This window comes from Caloenas nicobarica, chromosome 3, assembly GCF_036013445.1.
Source record: "Caloenas nicobarica isolate bCalNic1 chromosome 3, bCalNic1.hap1, whole genome shotgun sequence".
NCBI classification, from domain to species: Eukaryota; Metazoa; Chordata; class Aves; order Columbiformes; family Columbidae; genus Caloenas; species Caloenas nicobarica.
Genome location: NC_088247.1, coordinates 49,060,567 through 49,079,247, shown reverse-complemented (window position 1 = coordinate 49,079,247; position 18,681 = coordinate 49,060,567). Strand labels below are relative to the sequence as shown.

Here is an 18,681-nt window from a genome sequence, read left to right as displayed (position 1 = left end):
ACCAGTTAAGATAATCCACACATTCTGAGTTGCAGATCTACAACTGTAGATTTTACAGCTGAAAAATATTGTTTTCTGACACATCCTGGCTGGTGGGAAATAAGTTTGTGGGTTCCCCCCATTCCCAATTAACAGATTTCCCATCAGCAGAACTCTGACAGCTGGGACTCACTGGGACCTCTTCTGGCAGGAATCAGAGACCAAATGTGCGTGACTCCAGGTCAAGGTTGGAGAAAAACAGGAGTTGTTTTAATGTAGTACCAAGTACTCACAGACTAAAAACGACAAACAAGCCCACAATCCTGAAAGTCCTTAAACTCTCTGTCTAAATGTAATATCCACATCTGTGAAAAGCTGTTTGCAGTGGAGCAGATAATAAGAGTCCAAGGGAATATTACCAGGGAAGAAAAACAATTCCACACATTTTGTATTACAGGATATTTGTAGATAGAATATAATGAATCCTCAACAGAGTCTTGTATATCTACTGCAGATTTCTAGGATTTTCTCCTCAGATGAGCTGCTTATTGATAGCATGTGCTCACTTACTTAGGGACAATGGGCTCTACTTGGTATATTTTCTCCCAGAGACACAAGAAGATGGTGGGAAGCTTTGATGGTGGGAAGCTAGTATCTGACATGGGGTTTTTTGTTGTTATTTGGATTTGGGGTTTTTTGGGGTTTTTTGTTTGTTTTGTTTTGTTTTGTTTGTTTTGTGTTTGGGTTTTTTGTGGGTTTTTTGTTGTTTTTTTGTGGTTAGTATACTAGTGTCCTGGATTTTTGTGTTTCAATATGCATGTATGTGTGCTGTGATGCAAACTATATAATTGTCATTTATTAGAGAATTCAACTTGAAATAACTGGACAAAGATATGTCACAGAAGCCTTTCATTACTATCCAAATTTGTTGTTACTTTGGCAAGAGCATGTATCACAGCTAACTTTTGTTTGAAATTATTAACTAGACATTACTTAACATAAAATATCTGAAAAAGCAAGCCTTACCTACTGTCCTCATAAATAAGACAGAGTAAATCTGCAGATTAGTTATGTAGAAGTTAGACTTGAAACTGGAGGTGAACATATGTAATGACCACTTCTGCACATTGCTTCCAGCCAAGAATTGTGGAATGGAATTTCCATCCATAAGAGCTTCCTTTTTCTTGGAAGCTGGAATTACTGAAAAATTAATACAGGTAACTAAACCAGAGTTTCTATGGTGAGTGAAAGTTTCAAGTACAGTATTTTCAGACTCATTTCCAGATAGGCTCTCTGGAGTTGCAGGTGTATTTTAATAGATTGTTTGTGCTTGTTCGTAATTTTATTACTGCTGTAATTTGCAGACTGGGAAGACAGCGTGTTATATGGTTCACAAGTGCTGGTCAGTTTTTATTTGGCATCGCAGTGGCCTTCACATATGACTACTACAGTTTCGTGATTGTGCGCTTTCTCCTTGCTATGGTAAGAAAGGATGTTCACCCTGGCTATTTTAATGTGTCATTTCCTACCCCTTCTCAGGAAAACCTCCCTTTTTTAATTGTTTCCTCCCCTACTTCATTATTCTAAAGCCCCCTCTGTTGCACTTATTTCAGCAGAGCAGGGAGAGTCTGAATGTTCTTGGACCACAGCACTTTTCTTCTTTGAATTAATAGAAAGCGTCTGTATGAAGCAGTGTTTGGTACTTCCTCCATCCCAACCTCTGCTGGACTGGTAATTAAATACCAAGTGTGAGCAGCAAACTCTGGATTCTGCATCGCAGCTGCTGTTGCATTGCTCCTTATTGCTAGAAATGGTGTACATTTTTCCTGAAGTAACAAATCTACAATAAGCAGGATTTTTACCTCTACCATTTTGAAGTGATGGAGGAGAGATGCACATTTTCTCTTCCATGCATCTCTTTGGTCTTTTGAGCTGCATCTGGAATACTAAATACATAGGGAGACATGTTTAACACCTAGATGTTTATACTGTACTTAAGGGTATTCCAGTATATGTGCTTATGTGTATCTATACACATACTTTTATATGTATGTATGACATATATGCAGCATCTGATACATATTCGATGTTTATACATAGTAACTGATTTTAAATTACTATTTTACATCCCAAAATATAATATTTTTAGTCTTTCACTATATAATGCATAAAGAAATTAGAATACTATTAGAAGAAAAATTACGTAACTTATTTGAAGTAGGTTAGGAATTTGAAAATAATCACATAATTTATTTTATTCTTGCTGACGGTGCATTAGTCAAGACAGGACCTTGCACCTGGAGCTCCCTTTGCCTGATTAGAGCTCAGAAGGATTTCCTAGCAGGAAAAACCTGTGTAAGCATTGCAGCCTTGAACAGTGAGATCAACAGGAGTCCCTCTACTGACTCCCTTGGCTGTTGATGCTGAGGGCTGTGAGTAGTTTAGAAAAGCAAAAAAGTTCTGAGCTGACCAATGCTGTAGGTTTTAACTGCCACTGGAACTGATTTGTGAGACGGAGGTCTAAAGCTCCAGCCCTGTGCCACTGAGATCAGCACAGCTTTCCTATCAGGGTCAGTGGGTTCAGAATCAGATTATTAACTGGAATATTTTAAACCAGAAAATTGGTTAATCAAAACAATGTACTGGAATATTTTATAGTCTAGATTTTCTAGCTATGTTTTGAAATGTTTTGAGATACCAAGAGTCTGACTTGCTAGAGAAACTGAAATATATGGATTTATTTTCCATAATGTATACTTTCAGTGAAGAATACTATAGTGCAGAACATGCCATTAATTGCATTAGCTAGATAATGTATGAGAACCTATAACCATACATATGAGATTCTCTTCCAACGTTGTAAAAATTTGATTTAATGAGATAATTTACAAGGGTGTGGAAGGTAATTCTCAGTAAATTTGCAGTTCTCTGACATACAGATTATTAATAGTCTACTTAAAAGCCAAGGTCAAGATTTTCAGAAGTGGCAATTACTTCAGGGGACCTAATTTTCCTGAGCGTCCAGTTTGCGATGTCATTAGGGGACCCAATTTTTGGAGGTGAAGTGCTTAATGACATCAGCAAATTAGGCTCTTTTTTCAGGTGTCTCTTGCTGGCTTTCCACCACTGCAGAGAAGCATCCAAAATCACTTCACATTTTTAAATACAGTGTCCAGGCAGCCTGAAGTTTTGAGTGAACTTTTTCTCCAGCTGATTTGTTTCCAGGGTTCCCTTTTTTTTTCTGTCAGTGTGGGACTTGCCAGTGCGGTGGCAATTAAGCATACACAAATGTGGAACACTGTTAGCTGTTCGTTTTTACTGCTGTTGCACAAGGAGAATAGATACCAACCTCACTTGCGTTTTTTTTTTTTTTGTCTCTCCCCTCACCCCCCAGGTTTCCAGTGGCTATCTGGTTGTGGCTTTTGTTTATGTGACTGAATTTGTTGGCATTAAAGCACGAACCTGGGCTTCTATGCATGTCCATGCTTTTTTTGCTATGGGAATTATGGTTGTGGCACTCGTGGGATTTTTGGTTCGGACCTGGTGGGTCTATCAGATATTTCTCTCCATAGCGACTCTTCCCTTTATCCTCTGCTGCTGGATGCTCCCAGAAACACCTTTTTGGCTCCTGTCAGAGAAGAGATATGAAGATGCACAAAAAATAATTGATATAATGGCAAGATGGAATAAAGTGAGCACTCCCTGCAAAGTTTCTGAACTGTACTCTGTCCAACAAGATGATTTAGTAAGAGGCAGAACGGGTGACAATGGCACATCCTCAAGAAAGAAGCACAACATCTTAGACCTGTTTTGTAACTGGCACATTGCAAGAAGGACCATCACAGTCTGGCTGATCTGGTTCACTGGGAGCTTGGGGTACTACGTCTTCTCCCTCAGTTCTGTCAGTCTAGGAGGCAATGAATATTTAAATCTCTTTCTCATAGGTAAGTATTTTTGTACCTTATTCTGTTTATGACAGAACTAGAACATAACACTTAGAAACGTCTAGGGATTTGACAGCCAATTTTTTAACTTTGTTCATTCAATTACGAACATTGTTCAAAAAGTTTATTGCTAACTCTTCATAAAGTGGACTAACACAGGAGTATCATTCACTCCAGATTTCACTGTTTCTAAAAAAAAAGAAGAAAATTCAAAATTTGTTGGTGTACAAAATTCTTCTCCGTCTGTCCTTGTGGTTCCAAAGCTATATTCTGCTTGTCTCCCCTTTGCCCTGCAAGCATATAGCAGATCCACACACCAAGGGAAGTAGACCAGCAACATAAAAATCATATGCCTCTGTTAAAGGCACAAACTAGGAAAACAAGAGAAAACAAATTATTCCTTTAATCACTTACAGTCATGATATATTGAGCCTGTCTGTGTAGAAAATAGATTCATGATTCTCAGAAGCAAGAGTAATTTTAGTGTTCTCAAAAGTGTATTTTTAATTTATTTGTAATATTCCTTTAATTTTGTTGGTCTGACTGTAGTCTTCCTCTGGTATGTAAGTTGTTTACAAAGATGACTCAGTGCATTCAAGGCCCGATTCAAAGTTTGTTAAGATCAGTGAAAAGATTCCATTGACTTCAGAAGACTCTAGATCAGGCACGCAGCTCTGGGGCAGCAAAGAATTAAATCATGCGCTGTGCTTTATGCACCTGAGTGCTCTCAGTGGAGTGAATGTGACTGTGTACATAAGCACACAGGAGGACTGGGGCTCTCATTAATTCAGTTTATGTTTTCACGTATAACAGCATATTGGTGGACTGATGTGTTGAAGAGTGGATGCTAGTATTGCACAGATAACTCTTACAGTACAGTACAGTGCATAAATCACCATGCCCACCTCTTCTAAAAATATTTTAGCAGACTAACAGGCACTGAATAACTACAACCTGCTTTTACCGACACAAGCCCAAAAGATTTTTCCCAATATTACAGGTGTATTGACATATTATGGATGCCTAGGAAAAATGCAGCATATTTGTTCAGCACTGTATCTTATGTTCTTCCTTGACTCTACATTGGACATAGCGGCATTCTTCACGAGCAAGTTGGTTTAAAACATGTCCAAACTGGCTTAGGTTCAATATAATTTATCTAGGGGCAAATCATGTTTACACAGGGTTTGTGAACAGTTCTAGCCAAACACCAGTTCCTTTAGAGCTTCAGAATAAAGAAACATTAGGAAGAGAGGATCTGAACGAGAGCAGGATTTCGTGAGCAGCTGCCCTCTCTTTGATGGAGAGAAAGCTGGAACTGCACTCTCTGAATTCTCGGACTCGGAGAAACCAGACCCAGAGAGGCTGTGCTGGCCTTTTACACGGGGCTGGTTCTGGGCTGAAGCTGGGTGGAAGCTGGCAAAGCCTGAGAGGTGTGTTGCTGTGGCACCAGCAAGGGTCCTTCTGGACACGCTTAAGCTGTTCCTGTGAAAATACCTGGAGCAGAAGAGCAGCGAATGGAGAGCTTTCAGTCACAAGTGCCAGTGTCATAAAAGCAGGAGTGTGGCCTTGCTGTTTTCTGTAATTTTCCACGCCAAAGAAAACTGGAGGTGCTTTGTGCTGTGAAATCCATTTCCTTGTCCTTCTCCATCCCCCACTACCATATTTTAGGCCATGTTTTCTGCCATCTCTTGCCACTGCTGTTACCAAATGAACTAGCCCAACACACTGGTCATCTCTAGATTTCACTTATTACCCCCTAGATGAAATTAATCTTCATAAAGAAGAAGTTAGAGTTATAACATAAATATGTGTAATCATGACTTAAAATAATTTCATACTGACAGGTGCTGTGGAGTTGCCTTGCTATATCATTGCTTGCATTGGGATGGACAAACTGGGAAGGAGAAACACACTCATTCCGTTCCTTATTTTAAGTGCACTGATCTGTGTTTTAATTATGTTCATACCTCAGGTTAGTCACGTATCATTGAAAGTGTTCCTATAGTAGAAATCGATTTTAAAGGCTCTTAAGCCTGTAGATGCAGCTGCTCTTTCTAAATCATATAGTTGATTAAAGGCTGTTTTTAAATTGCAGCTGCCAGTCTAAGATAGATTTCTGTATTTTCAGTACAGATTTCATTATCATTGCTGGAGTCACATGTAAAATGTTCCCAGGGCTTCAGTGAACCAAGACGGGTAAAAAGTGACATGGACACCAGTTATATATTAAGACTGATTTTAAAAAAGCAAGCAATAAGTATTGCTTGTTGTTTAAAGAAGAGTTGCAGCTTTCGAAGGATTTAAATAAAGTTTGGAACAATTTTATTTTCTGGTAATTTATTTATTTGTGCTCTCTTTCAATAGGATTTCAATATATTAATTATTTTAGCAAATATGGCTGGAAAATTTTCAATAGGTGTGGCATTTGGCCTTATCTATCTCTACACAGCAGAACTGTACCCAACAATTGTAAGGTAAGAACTTTGGCCAGTTTTGTGGTTTTCATTACTTTGCTGTTATTTCCTTTCATTTGTTATGCTCCTGTGCCAGATCCAGCAGCTCTCAGTGCTGATGGTCTGAAAGACTTGGGATGGGATGAGTTCCTCAGCTGTTTCAGAGTTGTTTAGTGTTTGGCTGTACCATACATTTTTATTTATTTTTCATTTCCATGTGCATTGATTTATTTCATTGGGGAACTAGAAGAATAATCAATACTTTCTTGAACATTATTTAGGCCTTTCTTTAAAGTCCTGGTTGTTCATTCTGTGGTCTATGCTGAAGTATGATTATATTTTTAATCTGAATTATAGAAGCAGCTACATTTCACTACGATATGAATTTACACTGGCATACCGATAACTACTGATGTTTTAAGTGTCTGTGCATTCTAATTGTTTCCTTTATCTAGCAGAATTCTTATCAAAGTCTTTCTTTTATGTGTAGATCACTTGCTGTTGGAAGTGGAAGTATGATGTGTCGTGTAGGAAGTGTGGTTGCTCCTTTCTGTGTTTATCTGAGAAGTGTTTGGATTTTCATGCCACTTGTAAGTATTTATTTCAATGGTGAATGTTTCTGATTTTGAAAAGGTGTATGTGTCACTTGTTTTCTCAGGAACCAAAAGCTGAACTTTTATTTTGAAAAGGATCTTGAGTGAACCATTCTTGTTCTAAATTTTAAGTCTCAAAGATTAGTAACTTCATATTGTTAAAAATATGCAGCCAAAGCAAAAGGGAGACTTTGAGTCACTGAAATCTTCTGAAATGTTTTTATGATGGAAGACATAAAAATAATCATGCACAGAATCCTAGTATGAAATTGGTAAAAATGTTTTCCATAAAAATATACTTCAGCTACTGTGTACACATACGCAGGCACATCGCAAGAAGAGCCAGAGGCCACGAATGCATTGCAAAGAGCAAGTTTTATTTTAGTTACCTCTCTACTGGGGGATCTCCGAAGTCACACCTGAGCTCCCAGGCAGAGGTGACACAAGCGGGGACGCAGGCGCTGGTGAGTTCAGCCCTGCTGGAAGATCACTGGGCCTGCTGAGCTCGCCTGTATTTCAAGGCTTCAGGCAGGCGCAGCCTCCCGCTCCTTCTCACAACAAAGCAGGAATCTCAGACATAGTGATAAGGTGTCTCGAGTTTCTCACAGGCCTATGTTATCTAACACAGAGGTTCTACTCATCAAGCACACAAGGTCAGTAAAACAATTAGTGTGATGCATGTGCTTTTTCTACAGACAGGTGCAAGTCACTTGAGCATATTTACATTTAACTAACCTCCTCGCCAAATCTTCCGCTACGTTCCCATACAGCTACCATCTAACATTTAGGAAGGACCTTAGTCCATACGTCTTAGTCCATAGCTGCTCTGCAGGTCTAGCAGTTCTTGACCATGTTCCTGATTTATTCTTACCCTTTTCCAAAGGCACAGTTCTTCCACTCTCGGAATTCACCGTGGGTGGCAGTTTTTTCTTATATTATTCCTTAACCTTTTCCATAGCTTCCCTGGGACATTGCAACTTTGGAATAGCCTTCCAAAAGATCAAGAATGTCTTATGATTACTATACTTGGTCTTCACTGCTGTCCCAAAGCTCCCTTTTTGTGCTTTTCATTTACAAGAACTGAACAAAACAATTAATGAGACAGAAAAAGAGAAGCAAATGGTGTACTGATGATGTTCATGGTGACTTTGACAAGCAACAGAACCTCGGATTCATTAAGCACATCCTACTTGTAGGTTACTCCAGGTCATGCTACCATTAGGTTTTGTCTTCTAACATCAGTTGCCCCAGGAAAACAAAGGTGGAACCATTCCTTCATGGACTTTGGGCATTTTTTCTGCATTATGTAGCTTCAGATCCATTTTGGACAAAATATTTTATGTATTTCCTGCTCACAGATGAATCACATTTCTTCATTACATTTCTGTTAGGAGGCATTTGCTGCTGAGAAATCCTGCAGCTATTCAATCCCTTTTTTCTCCTGACGTATAATTTATGCCCATATATGTAAAACCAGAAGGAATTACAGTGTTTTTGTTAAAGCTTTAAGTAGAGGAAAGTTTATTAATGATTTAAAAATAGTCTGAGTTCTTTCAAAACCCCTTAGAATTCACTGTGACTAGCACACCAATGTTATTTGTAGATTATACATGTCAGAAGGTGAAAATGTAATGGGATATGTCTTTAACCTGGATTCTTACTCTAATTTTGTCTACTGCATTGGAATTTCCTGAAAAGGTGGCATTGTGACCTTTTGATTTTGCAACTATAAAATATTCAATTATAGATGCTAGAGCTTGGTTTCAGAGAATTCTCAGGAACTGTTTTCATTATTTAAATTATTATTTTCAGTTGTTTTGGATGAAAATCAAGAGGATGTAGGAGACAACAAATTAACTTATTCACCCAAGCTCCTAAAAAATGCTCTTAATAACGGCCCCACACAAAGCAAAATATCATCCCAGAAAAAAACGAAGAAACATTTGCACAGCAGAGTGGTCATGGGAGAACATTCTTTTTCTCTTGTCAGTGTTTTGCCTTTACTGGCTGAGATAAGCTTTATCTGTGCAGAAGTGCTGCAGTTAAACTGCAAATGGGGAATGCTCAAACATGCTGAAGAGCAGTGCAAATGGCTGTAAAACAGAGGAACTATTTCAGCTGTGAGCAACTCCCAATGTACAAAAAATATCCCAAGTATTTGTAGAGTTGCGTAGTAGTTCACAGCAAATATGTTTTCATTATTAGCTCCAATTATAAAACATTTGTCAGTTTATTAAATAGGCTTGACTTGAGTTGGAGCATAGTGTGCCAAGTCTCAGGTCACGTAGGTGTTTTGGAATGGAAGTGAAATGAAATGGATTACATTTGTAAGTAAACTGATATACATCATGTTGATCTATTGTATACACCGCACATTGTCAAGCAGTTACTATTGCTATTTGTTTGACAGTCTGCCTCCTGTACAGTTGTGCCACTTGTGAGTTATGCCAGCATCTCATGGAATGCCTATAAATCTTGAATAACTTGCCAAGTATGTTTTTCATGTGACAGCTTTCCAGAAAACTTACAGTAAAGGAACTGCTCCATGTATAACCTATTTCTGTTTCTCAGCTGTTAAGAATTATATTACAGTAGCCTGTTAACAGAATTGATTTTTCTCTCAGATAAACCACAAATTATAAATTAAAAAACCTTCACTAAGGTCAGTAAAGTTAAATGAATGCAAATCCTGTCTCTAATACTAGTGGATTTTCAGGAAAAAAAAAATAATGTTGAAGTAGGGTTTTTGTAAATAAGATCACATTTTAGATTGGTTCATAGCCACATCAGATATGTATATAAATATAAATAGCAGATTAGAATAATAATTTGTTCTCAGAAGTAAAAGTATTATTTTGTAGGGATATTTAATTCAAATTACCTTTTGTTCTAAACCAAATATATTAAGTCCTGGTATTAGACCACTGTGAAATTAAAATTGTTGCTACAGGTAGGGAGGAAGACATATGAAAAATAGTGGTAAATCTTTTTTTGAAGTTATTTATGGCAGCTGTTAGATGCTGCTGGCTGTACTGAAGTGTTGGGAATACTTTGAGAGTTTGACTAAGCAGAAAGTGACATTTCAAGTTAAGATGCTGAAAAAGCAATGAATTTAAGTAGGTCGTCCTCTCAAATTAACTTCAATGGAGCTTAAACATACATAAATACTTTTGCACACCAGTACACTTTAATCCATAAATGTTTAACTCGTTGACTATATCAGAAGAACATTCTGATGCTGCACTATATACATAAAATAGTACATACATAGACAATGTACACATTCGTTATGAACAAGGAAAGGGCTAAATTGTGTCACATACTTCATGAATTATGCCAAGATTAGTCTGCAAAAGACTTGCTTTCACTAAATGTGCATAACTTCATTGGTAAGTGTGAATACTGCCCCTGAAAAGGTAAATGACATTTGAAAAGTCCTTTCATTAATATACTCTGACTTAATTGCTTCATATTCTGTCCTTTGTAGGAAATATTGGAAAATGTTTTGTAGGGTCATGGAGAAGTGAAACACGCTGCATAAGTCTTTGCGTAGCAGCTTTCACAATGAAAAAATACAACTAGCACATGATGTAATAAAGTTAAAGAGAGCTGAGATGATGTGTGTGCTTACAGAATAGTGGGAGTTTGCAGGGGAATAAGAGGTAGATTCACAAGGAAGGAAAACATGAGAAGAATGCAAAATGTCCAAAAGACAAAGCGGAACAGAGGAGACACACATACTCAAAGCACACAGTGTTGCTTTAACCTTGTTCTGTTGGGCATCAGTACTGACCCTGTTCTCATAAACTCCAAATGTACCAGTATCCATACGCTTCAGTATCCTTTACAGCCCTCATTATCCTCAACTCTAAACTTATGACAGCTTGAAAGATGTGTATTAGGTTACTGTGGAAGAGCTGCCATGTGTCAATTCATCCTGTTTTACCATGGCAAAAATGCTGTTTTAATAGTAGAGATGAGTTTTGACTCTCAGAAGCGAGATTTTAATATTTTAGAATATATTTTTAAATATCGCTCCTGCCATATAGATATATGTCTGCAAGGATTTCCTGCAGTTTGTTACTCAGCACCATTTCCTCTGGTCCTATTACTGGTAGAATTTTTAAAAGTTTCTTACAGTAAGAGCATGACTGTTGTTTTCACTGTGGTTTGTAGTATCCAATAGTACTTTGCTTAATTTTTTGTCAGCCTCTGTATTTAATGCAGGTGCAAAAAGAAAAGTGTACCCAACAGTGTGGATTCTGCTTCTCAAAGGAGTGCTTGAGACAAGCTGTCCTTTTCTTTTTGGAGGGAAAGAAGCAAAAGCAACATGATGTGTTTGCATGCAAATAGGACTGTTCAAGGTTAGAATGGCGAATTCCCATTTTAAAGCACCTCTCTGACCTAAGGAGAAAGTCTGGCTTAGATGCAGATGGTAGCTGGCTGTTACTTGTCTCAAGCTGTGTAAGAGACACAGGCATAGTAATTCCAAATGCTCTCTCTCATACTTGGAAAGTATTAAACGGAACAGACCCAAGAGTCAGCATAGTGCAAGATAAGGATAATACAGTATCAAAGTGCACAGTCATAAAATGGAAAAACACTGAGGCCAGGCATGACATACCATGTGGAAGTATTTATACCAAGGGAGATTTGGGCCATTTATAATGTGGCGCTGGAAAAATATCAGGGTTTTAATGCTGTTCTGTACGTCAAAGGAGGGAAGTGTGAATTGTTCTAATTGAACAAGGGACAGAAACAAAAGGAAGGAAAAGATACTCCTGGAGCATGTGTGTGCTGCTGCACCTACCCCACATGATCCTGGTCCTTGCACCACTCGTGCTGAAGTAAGCTGTTGTTACAGAACCGTGTACACCACGGACAAACCCAAGGCGTGATTCCAGGGCAAATGTCAGTAGGTACCCACACCCCTGACAGATCTTTGAAACTGCAGTTTAGCAAAGTATTCCTGTTGAGAGTCAGATTCAGTATCTGCCGAAGAGCTCTCCTGAGCAAGGATGTGCACTGTTGCGGCTCCAGGCCAATGAGCCATACTGAGAAATTCCGATCTGGCTGTGTGGAGAAGGAACATGCACACACGTACAGGGCAATAGGGTCAGGAGCTGGAGTGCAGACTGAGACTACAGGTGGCAGGGAAATTGTAGCTCGATGAATACGCACGTAAAAATAAATGTATGGAATTGTAGAATCAGCTTTTAAATACACACCTGATAGTATTCTAGAAATACCAAATGAAGATGTAGGTATTCTGTTTTCTCAAACAGAATTATTCCTGCTTGCACTATATTGATCTGTTCTGGAACAAACCCCACCTGGACGCATTCCTGTGCAATCTGCTCTGAGTGAACCTGCTTTGGCAGGTGGATTGGACTACATGACCTCCAGACATCCCTTCCAACCCCAACCATTCTGTGACTCCGTGAAAACATTTCACTTGCTCTTCATTAATTCTGCTGCGTAATCTTTATTTATGCAACAAAAAAGGCAGATCTTTTATATGGTCAACATGTAAGACTTGTGATCTTTGCTTTATACTACAGTTCCTTGTGCTTTATTTTAAATGTACTTTCAAGCAAGATCAAAGAGATGCATAACTTGAAAGACATTTCTACCTTCACAACTACTGTTTATTTCTTCTAGTTGCTTGTTGGGATCATGGCTCTCCTGAGTGGAATATTAACAATAATGCTTCCAGAAACATTGGGAAAACCATTGACTAATACTTTGGTGGAAGCGACAGAAATGGGAAGAAACGGGAACAGCTGTTCAGGAAAGACTCCTCCAGCACAGAGCGGTGCGGCATTAGAAAAGATAGAGATGTTTGGTCAAGAAACAGTCAGCACTGAGAAATAAAACAACCCCGAAACAGCTGTTGCCAATTTTAATCACTATATAATTTATGAGATTTTTTATTCAAGAAATGTGACTGTTCTATAACATCTGTGCTTTTTAATTTGTATCCAGTCTTACCTTTTCAACAAAGAAAGTATATAAAACCTTTTCCACGTGACTAAGGTACTGCAGAAATTTTGATAGGATATCTAGAACCCTTATCAAACTCACCCAGACTTTAGAAAACCTATCTGACTTGATGTGACCAGTTGGAATGATTACTCTAAATGTTGGAACCTACCTGATTACACATATGTAAAAAAATATGCCAGTTCTTTGCTTCACATTTTCCGCAGTTAGATTTGCAAACTCACTACAAAGTGTCTTGTCCGCCCTCGTCCTCTTGCAGCTGACAGCTACAGGCTTGAGACTTCAGAACACAGTAAACTCAGATGGTTATAATTCAAGAGAGAAACTTTAACATTGCATCAAGTCATATCAACATTTTCAAAGTTAAACTATTTTTTTTTCAAATTTTCTACTAGAAAAGGTGTCATTGCTAACAAAGAAAAGTATTCTGTGGAACAACTTGCAACTGAAAAAAATAATACTAATTTTGCAAAATGTGCAAATAGTTTGTATACTATTCATTCTGTTGAATGGCAAATGTATTTTTATTAGTGGTTTAGAAAAAAATTGTTCACCGGATCTACTGCTTTCTTAGTAAGTTCTTTTTAGCTTAGTTAAAACGAAAATGTCTGATGCCTTCGAAAGCCATATTCATTCCAGACCATTATTTTAGTGCTCCCCCTCTCACTTATTTCAGCTCCGATCTAGCATCAGTTTCCTCATAACTTTCAAGAGCTACACCAGCATCTTTGCCAAATGCCTCCATCAAGGTCTCTCAGTCCTCAATGGAAAAGAATAAACAGCATATGGGTCTTAGGCTCACTTCACAGAGGTGGAATTAGTTATTAATGAATGATTAGTAAACACAGTATTTACACGCTGTTTTTCTCATAGACCAGATGTCTGTAGCTCATTTTCTCGTTGTACCACACAAAATCAGTTAGAAAAATATCATTTAAAAATTATCAATACAAGAGTTACCAGTTACTCTAGTAGTTTTAGTCAGTGTCTGTAAATATCCCACTATTGTTACACCTCATGTGTGCATCAACGCTTATTGCTGGTGCAGTGATCGTGCCTTATGAGTGTGGACCACAGAAAACTGGTAGACAGGAATGCATCATTCTGGCTGCCATTTTTATGCCTTTCTGTCCCACCTCCCCTTTTTCAGTCTACCTCCAGCCCTGGGGGTTTCTTCCTTGCCTGAAGATCTGTAGCTTCTTCTCTCAGCCACCCTTGGTTGAGGGGGGCAGCACATGAAGCTCCTGTATGGGGGTTCAGACAGCCCTCTCTTGCCTGGGCTGTGTGAACCCTGTCATCCCTGGTTTGAAATCAGAGTTCTTCACATCTTAGGCTCTTACTCTCATGCTAGCTGGTACTATCTCATCAAAACAAGTCTTCCCTTGTTTACTTCTTTGCCATGTACCCCAAAATAAGACATCTGTATTACTGTAGATAAATACTCCATATACTGTACAGTTTAATCATCACATTTTTCGATTATATCTGCACAAGTCATATTAGTTTCAATGACTTCTGAAACCAGAATAATGGTTTATATCCCCTAAAAAGATTTTTTTTTCTTCACTCCACTGTCCTAGAGTGTCAAGTAGCATTTTGGTCCTGGTATTAGGATAAAATCATATCCTATATGAGGACGAACATGCTTCAAAGCCAAGCAAAAAATCAGTAAGTTTAAGTTCAGGGAGTTTCTGTGTTATAATCACATGGAAAGTAGCGAGGGATATTTATGGTACCTTCAATTCTGTGCGTGTTCAGTATTTGCAGAGAAAACCTCTGAAGAGAACTACATAGAACACCATGCCTTCTGTCCAGATATATTAGTTCAGCAAAAGCATGTGCTTAACCTTACCCGCTTGTGTAATCCCACCATTATTCAGAGGATGACTTGAGTATGTACTTTGATGACTGAAGACAGGATTACTCACATGCTGTGGCTTTTTATTTTGCTGAAGAGCAGACCTGGTATTCTTCCACTGCTTTCAGATCCCTCTCCACTTTCCAGAGCAGGACAGCCCTCCTTATCTGCAAGATCTGCTGCCAAACCCCGCATGCCCTGACTTAAACAGGGGTTTAACCATGCTAAAAAAGAAAATGTCATGCAGTAGACCTAACAAGGAATTAAGCTGGTATTGGCTGACATTGCAACTACTCTCCCCCACCACAGAGCTCCAAATAATTGCATCATTTTGGGGTTCTTTCACACCCATACTCCCTCTTTTATTAGTACAAGGTCCTATCAAACTTCTTAGTCTTGAGTGCTGGGGACAGTACAGTCTATTTCCAACAAGGTACTAAACAACAATTAAAATTAATTTTTCTACTTCCTTACATGCTGAATAACTGATACTAGGGGTTACCTTGCTAAGAACAGTCAATGCATGTTATGTGTTCCTTTGACTTGAGGGATTCAGGACCTGTAATAGGTATACATAAGGTAAAGAAAAAGTAAAGTAAAAAACAAACTTAAATGCACAATGCTAGTAAGCAATCCTTACAGACTAAAATGTAAAGATTTTTCTAAAAGACAATGTAGCTTGATGGCTTTTAATCCTGAAAGCCAGCTCCTTCTGTTACTGAAGTCAGTTGGTATTTGCTCTTTGATTCAAGTGAGACGTGAATTTCCCTGAACTAATCATGTTACTTTTTCCCCTGGAAATAAAAAGTTTGTTGATCTACAGGTGCACTTTTCATGATTTTATGCATTAATAGCTTAGAGGATGCCTTGGGATATCCTATTATGTAACCTGAGGAAGGTTATTACTGTAAAAAATGTCTCTAGCATTTCTGTTTGCTTGTTTTTTCCATATGGACAAAAATATGTTTAACACTGGTCATGCATTATAAACATAGCATAGACAGGCTGAGTTGATTTCCTTCTCTTAAATATTCATAGTTTATCTAAAATCCTCTTGCAAGAGAGCATTGAGTTTGAGAACAAATGTTTCTGTTCCCGCGGGGCATGTTTTCCTCTCGTTGCTCATATAAAGAATTCCTTTTAATAGTTTCTTATCTGAGTCCTTAAGGTCTTTTATGTTTGTATTTGTCATCTCTATTTTAGTGCAAATTTATTTATGGAGTTACATAATGGTTTTATGAGATACTGGGTTAGAATTCTCATCTGTCTTAATTGCTGGTCACTATTGCACAATGACAAATGTTTTTATTCTAAATTTGATATCATATTCTAATAGACGGTCTTCTGTTGGCATTCTCCTATATCTTTCACAGCTTATTTTTACCAGCTCCTTACATGTAGTCACTTGGGAGGCCTCCATAGCATTGGGCTCAGCAACATGCAAGGCCTGCGAATGCTTCTTGCAAGGGCTTACAAAATGCAAGGTCACTTGTGCCATGGGGTTATCATGCCAGAAAGGCATTCGTGGCTGCAGAAAGGAGATCCTGTACCCTCCTGTACCCTATCTTAAAGATGCTTGTCTGAATCCCACACCAGAATCACAGGGGAGAAATTAAACTCAGAGATTAAGAAAAAAACCTATGAGTGTTAACATGGAAAATTCTAGTAAATGCAGTCAAGCAGTATCTGCATTGTTACATCTCTCATGAAGAAGGTTAGAGCACATCTAAGTACTAGTAACCTAATAATTTTGTACACAAGTCTGTACCAGATGGAATGTGTGTTTTGGTAACATGGGGGAAGTATATACTCATGGGAAGGAGTTTGTTTGCCTAGATTATGTGGGCTTAGTACAATATATGTTCACGGTGGTTTTTAATTTATATTTATTATCTGCAATTATGGGCATGAATAAAGTCAAACACATGTTACTTAATCTTTACACCTTTACACAATTTAATGAACTCCTATCACCAACTCTCGGTTTGGTACACGCTCCCTTGTAGGAGCTGGGCTGGTGCTTCGGCGTTCCACGGAGATCCCATGGTTTAGGCTGGCAAGTATCACGTGTGTGTCTTTTCCCTGTTTGTGTTTGCAGGTGTAAACCAAAGTTTGGGTAATGTGTTAGGTGGTGAATATGACAAAATGTGCATTAAAAATGTGACATGTTTTGCATTTGCAGGAATAATATGATTCTTTTTTGCCTTTATTTGTATAAGCTGGCTGGGGCAGCAGTCCCTCAGACAAATTCAATAGTGACAAAAAAAGCTGCAGGTATTGTAGAATGGGTATGAATTGATTAAAAAGAGAGTAATGACAAGACTGTAAAACTTGTAACCAGTTGCTGTGCAGTGGATGTGAAAACTAACTGTAAATTCTTCATTAAGGAATTGGAGTGGACAGACAGTGCAAGGAAAATTAGAATTACAGCAATCTACAGTACTATTCTTTGTGACTGGTCCTCCTAGCCCTTCTCAGGAACCTATTTATTTTCCATTTCCCTTAAATCTCTAATTAGTGCAAATTACTAAATTTTCCATACATATTTTATTAGTCTTATGTTTTCTGATCAAGTTACATCCATCACTTGGCTTCATTGTTCATGTTTTAATGGCTTTATGTCTCCTTGCTAGGTGATTTAGGTTCCTCCATGAAAGTAACCACACTGAAAGGTTCAAATATTTGTTTGCTAGAGTTGAGAAATTTGAATCACTGATACACTGATTTCAAGAGCACTGGGTTCAATCAGGCTGAGAAAAATGATGCCTAAAAAGTATATGCCTCAAATGGCGAAGTATCCTTTTTTAAATAAAACTGGCATATAAAAATGATTGCAGAGTGGTTTGCACACAGAACTAGTTCTTTCAAATAAATTAGTAACCCAGGTTTATGACAAATCAGAAGTAATGAGGAATATCTCATTTGGTGACAAATTAAGTCTCCTCTCTCTGCATTCCCGTCTAACACACACAGGCGTGGATACTGCTCAGGTGTTTGTTGCAGATGAGTAGGATCCAACCATGGAGCGCTCACGGGCATCTAATGATTAATGTTGCCTCATAGTGTTCCATGCAGAGATGAACTGACTTGCACACGAACAAGAGAAAAACAGCACCACGGGGTGATTCATGTGAAGATTCTTCTCTCCACAGCCTCATTGCCAGTGATGAGAATGAAAAGCAATTTTGACTGAAGTGATCAGGAACATAGTAAAAGAACCAGGGATAAATGGGCAATCTTTGGGTAAATATTTTAACAAAGCTTTTCAACAGGAATGTCAGTATTGGCGGTATCTTCCTCATATTGAGAGAATCCCTCCCAGAAGTAAGTAAATCACATGGGGAAACAGTAAAATGAGAAGCAGCTTAACCTCTTCTCTAAAATGGTAACTTGCCATGGGCATTGAAGCTTGACTTGATCTTTGAACTGGTTAAAGAAGTGGCAGAGAAGTGATACACGCCATTCATCAGATCAGAAACAGGTCGACACTGCTGCATTCACAGAGGTCATTGCTGCTTATTGCTACTGCTCTTTACAAGAGAGTGCACAAAGCAAAGGGAATTCTAAAGTAAGGGGTAACACCTCTTAAAGACTGCTGCAGCTGGGTGGATGGTGTGCTGGGATGCCACTGCCAGTCGTTGTTCAGAAACAGCTCCAAGTATGATCAGGATTGTGTCTGTTCTGTGTCAGAAGCCTGGTGCGCTTTTCCTGAGTGCCCAAGTCATGACTTGCACTCAGTCAAAGGATACAGCAGTCACTATCACAGAGTTTGTCAGGAGTGTTCTCAAAATACAAATAGGTGACTGTTGTACTTGGAACAGTATGTAGCCAATTTGCTAGTTCAAAAT

The 18,681-nt window shown here is 38.4% G+C and overlaps 1 protein-coding gene across 2 annotated transcripts in view; it reads left to right on the top strand.

The window, feature by feature from the left end:
* SLC22A16 (solute carrier family 22 member 16) overlaps nucleotides 1–16,961 on the top strand; it is a 38,186-nt gene extending 21,225 nt beyond the window's left edge. Inside the window, exons 3-8 of one of the 2 annotated variants that reach the window (XM_065632866.1) lie at nucleotides 1,344–1,461; nucleotides 3,374–3,923; nucleotides 5,771–5,898; nucleotides 6,291–6,400; nucleotides 6,870–6,969; nucleotides 12,634–16,961. In XM_065632866.1, the coding sequence (XP_065488938.1) occupies nucleotides 1,344–1,461; nucleotides 3,374–3,923; nucleotides 5,771–5,898; nucleotides 6,291–6,400; nucleotides 6,870–6,969; nucleotides 12,634–12,846 (1,219 nt within the window). In that variant the 3' untranslated portion in view covers nucleotides 12,847–16,961. The remainder of the gene's footprint in view (nucleotides 1–1,343; nucleotides 1,462–3,373; nucleotides 3,924–5,770; nucleotides 5,899–6,290; nucleotides 6,401–6,869; nucleotides 6,970–12,633) is intronic. The other variant, XM_065632867.1, reaches the window with a different exon arrangement.
* The last annotated feature ends 1,720 nt before the right edge of the window (nucleotides 16,962–18,681 follow it).